General features: G+C 34.8%; 1 protein-coding gene across 1 annotated transcript in view; it reads right to left on the bottom strand.

Moving 5' to 3' along the window:
• Positions 1–201: 201 nt before the first annotated feature.
• The window catches only part of LOC127429129 (follistatin-related protein 4-like), a 503881-nt gene continuing 492873 nt past the window's right edge, over positions 202–11209 (bottom strand). The window contains exons 13-16 of the mRNA XM_051677965.1: positions 7960–8109; positions 6442–6549; positions 1068–1177; positions 202–904 (exon numbers count right to left, since the gene is read on the bottom strand). Coding sequence (XP_051533925.1) covers positions 202–904; positions 1068–1177; positions 6442–6549; positions 7960–8109 — 1071 coding nt within the window. The remainder of the gene's footprint in view (positions 905–1067; positions 1178–6441; positions 6550–7959; positions 8110–11209) is intronic.

Raw genomic sequence — 11209 nt, 5'->3', positions numbered from 1 at the left:
CAATATTAGACAGGTGGTTTTAATATTGTGGTTTATCGCTGTATGTATGTGCATGTGTCATATGTATACTTAAAAACCCGCATGTGTGTTAATTGCACTCACTACTAGGGTTGAGTCCATTCACATCCCTTAAAGGCTTTCCCGAGCTTTGGCCCAGTCAGCTGACACAATCATTTATAGAACCGGCCAGCAGTACTAGACTCATACCTCCCCCACCCAAACCACCGTGTTCCCTCTCTTTATGTCTGACACCTCACAGTGAAGGCCGCTCTGTTTGCTGTCTATAACAAACAGAGACTCAGCCGACGATGTGACCAAGTACCGTCCAAACACCCCACTGGACACCACAACCCTATTGGTGTCTCCCCATGGCCAAGCAGTGACTGGAATCGGCTCCTTGAGGTTCTTGAAAACTTTACTGTTTCCCATTGACAGGTCAGAGAAGAGCAACTCTGTACTCTGAGCTGAAGAGGCCACAACCACATACTGGTTGGACTCTGTGAAAGACAGATGAAACTCCAAGTCTGAGAGTGGAAACAAGAAGTCCAATTCATAGCTTTTCTGAAGCTCACCTTGAAAAGAAACAGTCTGAACTTGGAGTTTGCCACATCGCTTATCCGTGGAGACGATAAAGCGACCATCTGGAGATATGAACGGCTGGCCGTTGATGTTAGGGTTGGGTCCAATGACTGCATCGGATACGCTGTCAATGAGAAGCTGCACATTCGGACTGGAATTGTTCTTGACTTGGCACTCAATAAAATAGTAGCCACTTAAATGAGTGTAGGCCATGCTGGCTGGGATACAGCTGTAGTTCTGAAGACTGATGTTCTTAACGAGGTGGAAGGTCTCAAGGTCAATTTTATGCACTGCAGCCTCTGATTTGAAGTACACAAAGCCAAACCTGAGATGACAATGGTCAAAGACAGGTTAATATTATATCTGGAGATTTATGAAGTGGTTGGCTTTTAATTATAACTGTAATTTGCTCAGGTCCCATTTCTGAAAGAATTATGTCAAAAAGCTAAAGTTGTCATGCACACTGATCAGTGACGATCACCTCGTACCTTACGTGAGTGATGATCAGGTTGGTGGGGGGTATGTAGAAATCTTTCACTCTTTCATACAGAGTACGGATGATTTGATGCTGGTCGCTCAAGCTTGCAGAAGAGATCACCTAAAAAAAAGGTTAAAAGTGAAAATTTATAAAAAAAAAAAAAAAGAACATGCAAAGATTTCAGAAGGAATAGATTTGAAAGCAGTAAATAAGTGATACGTATACATTTAGAAGCAGGACTAGTGTGATCTCATTTCAGTGCTTTGAGAATGGACATGTTTTTAGTTCCTGGAGTGATACTGACCAGTTATGACAAATTGATCATGCCTCTAAAGGTTTGCCTACTGTCTTTACTGTTAATCATATATCAACACCCCTTTTGGTATTCAAAAGCCCTATTCAGACAGGATTAGATTAATATGGTGACGTGAAGTAATGTAATAATTACCAGAGCTTCTCTGTGACTTTAATCCTGTGCAAATATTTAATTTCAGTAATTATTCCTGACTGTTTACAGAAGGCCCAGTCCCAGATCAAAATCACTTGATTTTTGTTTAATGCGACCAAAACTTTAAATACACCGCATTTGTTTAAGAAAAGTTTTTTTTTTTTTTTTTTTTTTTTTTTTTTTCACAACTATTAATAGCTACAGTATGTTTACACTGCACATGAATGCAGCAAGTGATGTCGGAAGAAAGATGTTACCCGAACCGTTTTCACGTTTCAGTAATAGTTAATGTTTTGATTTGGCTTTGGGAAACTGATCCTAGACCAGCAGTTATGGGCCATTTTATCCCGAAGCAGAAATTGGATGGATGCAGCAGGTGGTGATTGAGTGCGATAATTCCGCTATGAATTCTGTAAGCGCAAGCGGAGGTCGTAACCAATTAAATGCTTATATGTACGTTGAAAACAGAATGCTGTGCTGCTAATTAGGACACTGATTTGCAAAATAAAACATGTTTGTTAGTTTTGATGCAGGGATTTTGTGTATGCACTGGGATTCAAGGAAATCTACTTTGCCAATGTACAGTATTATTAGGCATACACATTCAACTGAGGTTGTTCTAATGTTCGTTTGAGGGTGCTCAGCACCCTCAAGCACCCCTGTAGAACCGGGCCTGGTTTACGGACTGCGCACTCCAGCAACGGTCAAGATCACAGCGTCTTTTGCCTTCTATAAAACTTTGACCTTTGACCAGTAAAACCATCCATTTAGTTTAGTTTGGAACAAGTTGTTTATTGACATTGATATGGGAAGATAAAACCAGTTTTGAAATATGAAATAAAGTAACAAACCCCTATATATAAAAAATATATCTGTATTCAAAATGTATTAATGGATATTCAGCAATAATTTAAACTGTCATACAAGTCTGAAATACAAAATGTATGAAACTGCAAAAATATAAAAGGTATACAAAATATACAAAAATGTAAAGTTATTATTTTGTAACAATGTTGTTGTTGTGGAAAAAAATTTTATTACCAAATTATATAATTATAACATGCTGTATAAAACATGTGATAACATTGCCCTGATAAAAACGTGACAATTTGCCCCAATCTGATATTTACCCAAAATTTCCTCATTCTGAGAACACAGTTAAAATCTACCTTTTTTATATAGTTGATTCTTGCCTGAATGTCTGTCAGTGTGATTGTATTGTGTTTAGTTGTTTACCCAAGAGCTGTTACAAACATATAATGAGATTGGAAATTTAGTTGAGGACTGAATTTACTAAAATTATCCCAATAAGTCCGTTACGATGGATGGATTGAAACCAGTTCATTGTGAATGTAAACAATAAAATTGTGATTTTCCCTGTGAAAATTTTTATTTATCTGATGACTTCAGAACAACAGACAAGATTATAAATGCTTCTCTATTTCCCCTCACAACACTCGCCCTCATTTGTTTGATCTAATAAACTGACAACCAATTCCAGATGTTTGACTATGTTGAGCCTTTAAAAAATTCAGTTTGATGTTTCACAACTCTAGCTGAGCACTGCCTCAGGCCCCGACAAACTGCCCATGCCTGGGTAAATTACTTGCTTTCAAAATGATTAGAATATTATCAAGCCATTTATTTGCGGTGTGAATCCTTATCCCCTGTAGCTTCCTTCGAAAAGTGCTCTTTATAATTTCCGAGTGATTCATAGCAAACGCTTGCATTATTCTGTGCCATCACGTACTGAGGCTAGTGCTGAACAAGCAATATAGTTACCTGAGGTCTTTCCTATAATTTAATAAAACATGAATCATTCACATGTGTGCAGGGAGGAATTATCATTTTATTTGTTAAATAAAAATCCCTTTCATTTCTGTTTTGTTTGGGGCCCTGTGTTACTCATCTGTGGGACCTTTGGACAGTGAATATCAAGACAAAAATAGAAAAGAGAGTTTTTCATGGCAAAATTCAACACACAGCAGAAAGAGTGTAATTCACTCACAGCTATAGTCAGGAAGTCGACACTCACAGTAAAGTGAAATTAATGAGCACCCATTCAATTAAACAAGCCAAAATCAAAGCAGAAATGTATTTATTGAGCAAAACCTCTCATATTTACACCTAATGTTAAAAAATACAGACTGTTCACAGGTAAACATCTCCTCACAAACCCCTGGAAAGAACACTATTATTGTTTTGAGACTTTGTTTTTCACAAAAAAAAAAAATTAAAAAAAGTATATATATATATATATATATATATATATATATATATATATATATTTTTTTTTTCTTTTAAACAGAATAATGAAGCTTACATATCTTACTAAAAATGTTACAATAACATTTTTATGATATTTAAGTACATTTTCTACCCAAATTCCCATTATTGTAATGCCAAAATCTGATTCTCATTACCGCAATACAAAAAATAATGATATTTATAAATATTGTTTAAATTACAAAATATTCATACATCATGTTAGCGATGGTGGTGGTACATTGGTAACATTTTACAATTAGGCTGTATTCATTAACGTTAGTTAACCACATCAGTTCACATGAACTAACAATAAACAATACTTTTTCAGAATTTATTAATCTTGGTTAATGTTATTTTCAACATATACTAATACATCTGTAAAATTAAAAGTAATTTTAACATGCATTATAAACTAACATGAACTAACAATGAACAATTGTAAACGTCTTTATAAATTAACATTAACAAAGATTAATAAATGCTGGAAAAATTTATTGCTCAATGTTAGTTCCTAATGCATTAATGCATCTTAATTTTCCTAAAATATGCTTTTATTGTAATTTATAATTTTATAATAAACAAATATAACTGTAGTGATTGGAGGCAGAAAAAGCCTCCGATCACACACACACACACACACACACACACACACACACACACACACACACACGAAGTGATCATCACATGACTTAAAGACTATCTTCTGAAGAAACCCCCATGGTTGCCATGGAAATCTAAGATACTCCTTTGTCCTTTGATATAACCAATTTGCTACACTTAAAAATTAGACTAATAAGGCAGCATGAGACATTTCCTGTGGAACGCGTGACCATCACATGCTAAAAACTCATCCAAGACAAACGAACTTGAAGACTTGAAGAAAGCAGACTTTCTTTGAAATGATCCCTTTGAATTATCTTTTTAGCGGGACACAAAACTAATGCTCTGCTCATAACTTCAAAATGTACAAAATGAACCTTTCATATGTATACACATATCAAGACATCTCATCTTAATCCAGGACACAATCGCAAAACTTACTTTACCATAATTTTATCCTGCACATAATCTGCCAAAGTGCCTAGAACACTCATTCAAGGTTTAACCTGACAATAACCCTGGAAATTGTGATACGATGACACATAGTCATGCCTTACCCTTGTTGTAAAACCAATGAATTAACCATTATGATTTTTAATCATGTATTCATACGTTTTGTGACTAGCATGTTGAATATTCGTGAAAGTATCAGAATCAGAATCAGAATCAGCTTTATTGCCAATTATGCTTACACATACAAGGAATTTGTCTTGGTGACAGGAGCTTCCAGTGTACAACAATACAAAAAACAGCAGCAAGACATAGATAATAATACAAAATAAAAAATAGTTATACACATACGTACATACACACACAGACACACACACACACATACATACATACACACATACACATACGTAGTGCAATCTAATACAAATCTGTTATCTGTTATGTACAGTGCAAATACAAATCTGTTATGTACAGTGCAAATTTTTTTTTTTTGTTTGTTTGTTTTTTTGTATTTTTGTCATATTTACTATCATTGAGTTTCATTTTGCATGTCTCGAAGGCTAATGAAGGTTATGTTATTATATACCTTAGCATATGAATGATATTAAAACGTATGATTAAACATTGCCCTTTTTCGAGCGGGAAACTGGAAAGACTTGAGAACAATGCTCATACATCACCTATGAAGAAGGAGGGAAAGAGGTGACCATGTGACATAGCAAAAAACACTTCTGATTGGCTTAAGACACCTTTGGGGTGCGGCCAAGCTCAACTAAAAAATCTCCCGCTTCGAACAACAACTGTCCTTCTCCTCTCCGGAAAAATTCCAGCATGACAAGTTCTCATTTAACCATTACGCTAGTTTCCAAGGGTTTTCTCGCGGGTGTCCTCATTTCAAAGTCTGCGAAGTCACTAGAATGTAGAACTTCTTCTGAAGCCGTCTCCGAAGCTCAGCTGATCTTTTCATCATCGATCCAGCGTGCATAATCGATTTCTGCCGAAATCGACACTCCAGAAGCATCGAAACCTTAAGACCAAAAACTCAACATAGACCTCCCTGAACCAAACCCAAGGACTTATCTTCAACACAATGCAATGTAACACAAGTATATTACCTCCAGACTTTCGCTGAAATCTGGTGCTTTGATATATAATTTGAGGATCCTGATCTCAAATCAAGACGTGTTAAATGAAGTATTGTGGTTATTAAGGGCAAACAGGTCTTTAGACTCAAAACACATTCCTTTTCCTCTGTTACAGGGTAAATAAATAAATAAATATATATATTCGGTCCCTTGAACTTTAAGATCCAAAACCATCGCTCATAAACAATATTTCAACATATTTGTGATATTGTTTTCAATGGCCATGAGAGTAATTAACACACACACACACACACACACACATATATATATATATATATATATATATATATATATATATATATATATATATATATATATATATATATATATATATATATATGTATAGGTGAAATATGACCTGAACATTTCACAATAGGATATTCACTGCAGTTTGAATTGAACACTCAGCAAACAAAAGTTCAGTAATAAATGAGTGGCATTATACTGTGTACTGTACAGGTACCTATGCTCACCTGTAAAGTGGAACGTGACTTCAGCAGGTCTCCCCAGCTCAAAATCCACAGCTGGTCATGTGATTTATCATAGAAGAGTTTGACAGGCATGGGGTTTGTTTCCACAACCTGCCATTCACACAGAAAGAAAATCATTCATATTTACTGTGCAATAGCAACTGCTAATATAGTTGTTTAGAGGGAAGTACGCAACCATTCCAATTATATGTCAAGTTTACATGTAACATGTAACAATGAGGTTTCAATAAAAATGCACACATAATAATGATATTATTAATAATAATAATATACCATATGACCATATGAGTGATGTATACCATATTTCAGTGATGCACCTCAATTAAACATCTTAAGGGAATAGTTCACCCAAAAATTTTAATTCTCTCTTCATCTGCTCACACTCATGCCATCCCAGATGTGTATGACTTTCTTTCTTCTGCAGAACACAAATTAAGTTTAGAAGAATATCTCAGCTCTTTAGGTCCATATAAGTATGTAGTATAATTATATAGTAATTATACTATATACTATAATTAATAGTAAAAATGGACTTAAATATTGATCTGTTTCTCAACCACACCTATCATATTGCTTCTAAAGACATTGATTTAACCACTGGAGTCATATGGATTACTTTTATGCTGGTTTATGTGATTTTTGGAGCTTCAAAATGTTGGCACCCATTCACTTACATTGTATGGACCTACAGAGCTGAAATATTCTTCTAAAAATCTTCACTTGTGTTCTGCTGAACAAAGAAGGTCATACACATCTGGGATGGCATAAGGGTGAGTAAATGATGAGAGAAAATTCATTTTTGGGTGAACTATCACTTTGATGAAAAGTGTTTATTTTTTATTATTTATTCTTTTGCTGCACTGCAAGTATTGCTATTTCCTTCAGGAATAATAAAATAAAATAGTTTTGCTCGTCCCTCATTTATTAAAAAAAAAAAAGTAGTTACAGTGAAGCACTTACAATGGAGGTCATGTATAAGTTGCCTTGCCTTATTTGTGTATAAATTATATCTGGGATTACAGGGTTGCGTCATCATTAAACAAAGTTGTAATTTGTGATATAACTTTACACAGATAAGGTTAATAAGTGATTTTTTCCGCAAACAAATCATGTTAACATGTTTACATCTTGTGACTATACTTTTGAAACTATGTGTATTTAAGCATTTATCAGCTGGCCCCATTCACTTCCACTGTAAGTATCTAATTGTGATTGCAATTATTCCCTTTTAAATATAAAATAAATTAGTAGCATGTCATGATTATTTTTGTGGAAATCAACATTGTCACAAATGCTGTTAATTTAGTTGAACTTGTATTGAACCCAGAATATAGCCTGAGCTATGAAAGAGCAATAAAATTGTCTTGTGGGTATCCAACTGGCCAGCTACAAGTTTAGAACGTGCATCATATCGCTATGCCATGACTCCAGCCATAAGGACAATTGAAGGTTTCTCAAACAGAAGTCATTTGAGCTAACTGGATATGGATGAATTCTTACCTGCAGTACTTTCTGAGCTTGTGTGTCGATAAGCAGGAGTCTGTTGAGCAGCGGTTGAGACACATACACATACTTGTCTCTCACACTGACTGCAGATGCCCACACACACTCATGTGCTGACACACCTCTGCTTCTGTAACACAGCTCTTCCTGTGGGGAGAAGATGGACACAAAGTTAAACCAATCTCTGATATCGTCTGTGAATGTCACAAAACTGTTGAAAACATACCCATGTCATATTTCACAAAAAAGTAATAAGAAATTAGATAATTTTAGTGTGCTCCTCTGGCTAGTTATAATGCTTGTCTATAACCCTGCATTATTTTTTGTTAACAAAGTAGGCTCATTGGCTAACATGGCTGAAAACCCTGATGGCGAAATGACTTTTCAAACAATTTGGAAAGATATTAAAGCCGCTAAAGATGAGAATAGAGCACAAATTGACAAGATGATCAATGACATCCAGTCTAAATCAACCCACATCGAAACGTCTATGTCAACACTGTCCAAACAAGTGGTAGAGGTCGAGACTCAGGTTAGCCCCACAGAAGATAATCTGTGGGAAGACGCTCGGTAGTTTCCCACATGGAGAAAGAAGTTACCTCAAAGATAAACTGCAAGACCTGGAGAACATAAGCAGATGTTTGAAAATGTTGTCAACTTCCCGGAGAAATCTGAGGGAAAAGACATGACCACTTTTTTGGAAGGAGTCATTCCCGAAATCCTTGGGCCGGAGAATTTTCCATCTCAACCAATTATCGAGAGAGCTCACAGAACTGGCAGCATCTCTTCTGACAGACCAGGCTCTCGAATAACCATGGAGAATCTATTAAACTTCAGAGAGAAGCAGAAGATCCTTTTACTTGCAAGAGAACACAAAAAGGTGTACTTTGACAATCGGCGCATCCATTTCTTTCCGGATCAGCGCAGAGCTACAGAAAACCTGCACTGCCTAAAATGGTGTGAAATAGATGCTGCGGGATCAAGATATCAAGTACTCTTTTGTATACCCCTCCAATCTTCAGGTAATGCACATAGGTAAATCAAAGGTGTTCTCCACTCCATCTGAAGTCAAGAAAATTATTGATGATCACAACAAGAAGAGAGATGCATCTGCTTGGACGACAAATCCTTTAAAAGTTTAGGATTAGATTACATTTTTGTGATTAATGACATGTTTGATTCGTGAACATTATAGAATTAATTATTATAGACTAATATCAGCCATTATTGTTGCTGAATTACGCCCTGTTATTGTTTATTGGCTGTTCTTTAAGTTTGGAAATGATAATGGCTTTTTTTTTTTTTTCACCAATCTTGCATTGACATCTTAACAATCTATAATCTGTTAAATGAACGGTATTTACTAACTCCCGGTTAGTTTGGGAAACACTTTGCGGGTGGCTATCCAATTGGCCAGCTACAAGTTTAGGAGTTATTTGATGTGCCATTTTAAATAAACATAACCAAAATTACAACAAATTTATGAATCTGTGCAGCCAATATTTCTAAAGTGTAAACCTTATGAATGGAAATGCACACGGTGTGATTTCAGATCGGATGGGCGCGTCTCGACTTAGTTTGCGATCTCTGTTAATTGTGCATGTCTGGAGCTTGTCATGTGTAATATTAACTAAGATATGACATCATATACACTTTTCACTTCTTGAAATGTCTGTTAATGTATCACATGGACCCATTTTATATTAGGTGGCCTTAACTACTATGTATTTAACCATTTGATACAATGTACCTATTATGTACATACATGCTGTTGCATTGTAATGACATTTAAAGTACTTGCAATTAATTACATTTGTAGTTACACTGTTAACGTTACCCCTAATGCTAACCCAACCCTTACCCCAAAACCTAACTCTAACCTCTAATTCTAACCCTACCCTTACTCCTAAACCTACCCGTACCTCAACCTCAGTAGCAGCAAATGTTGGAATTTTTCAGAATGACATGTAGTTACACAGTAAATACATAAACTTGTATGTATTTAATGTTAGTACATAGTAGTTAAGACCACCTAATATAAAGTGTGACCTATCACACGATTCACACGTGATTCCCATGTATTTGTTTATAGCCTAAACTTGAGCGTGATATTAAATACCTGACCTAAAATGATGATTTCATGTCGGAGCTCATCTACATGTATCCGTCTCTTAAAGTTGACAACATTTATATGCACATCAGCGATTGAAGTTAATAATCTAGTTAAGACTTTATTTAGAAAAAAAGTTAAAATACTCCATAAAGGTTTAAATTCTCCATAGAGTAGCCTATTAATCTATTAAGAATATTCCTCCTTATATAAAATGAAGAAACTGAAACATGTCTTCTTTTTTTCCTTCTTCTTCTTTAAACTGTGCTAAATTTGAGAATGGTATATGTTATTGGACTCTGGAAAGGCACTACATAAATGTAACATTATTATTTGTATTATTAGCCTATTATTATTATTAAGTAAATAATGGTGTCCTATCACAAAAATTCCTAATAGACTTACAGATTTTCACTTGTTTGTAGGCTATATTGATTTTCATTTCTTTTAATGTTTGAATTTGTATTTAGTATTCACTGCAAAATATGTGCTTGACATTTCACATTTTGCTTGACAACTCCTGCTTCCAGAATAATGTTGTTATACATGCACAGACAAAAAAATTCTGTTTCATGCAGATATTAATATCAGAAATACCAGGAGAAACCACAGTTAATCACATATTCCACAGTTAATGTAGCCTATATATTCAGCAAGAATAAAATAATATATTTTTTAAAATAATAATTGTATAATGATATTATTATTGTTAGGCTATTATGAAAAGACATAATACATACAAGGCATATTTTATTAATAGAAACTATAAATGTGAGAGTAACATTTAAAAATGGGCTTTTCATTTAGTTTTGACGCACTTCCGGTTTAAGCCCCACCCACACCCTGTTCTATTCGAATACAGAGACAGATAATTTTGTCATATGGACAGATACAGATACAAATACAGATAATGGCTTCGCTGCACACCCTTAGTATATAGTATGCTAAAAGCTCTTTTCTACTGTAAATGGTATATACAGTATATCATGAAACTTGTTCCTTGTGGTTAAATTTAACTTTAACAAAACCAGATTTTTTTTTTATTTTTATTTTTATTTTTATTTTTTTGCGGTTGTTGTTACATTTAGGTCTGGAGACAATGCCGTGAAAAACAGCACTGGATGAAGCATGTATGGG

The sequence above is a fragment of the Myxocyprinus asiaticus genome, chromosome 38 (assembly GCF_019703515.2).
Source record: "Myxocyprinus asiaticus isolate MX2 ecotype Aquarium Trade chromosome 38, UBuf_Myxa_2, whole genome shotgun sequence".
Taxonomy (NCBI): Eukaryota; Metazoa; Chordata; class Actinopteri; order Cypriniformes; family Catostomidae; genus Myxocyprinus; species Myxocyprinus asiaticus.
Note: the sequence above shows the minus strand (reverse complement) of the source record. Positions and strands in the feature narration are given on the sequence as shown.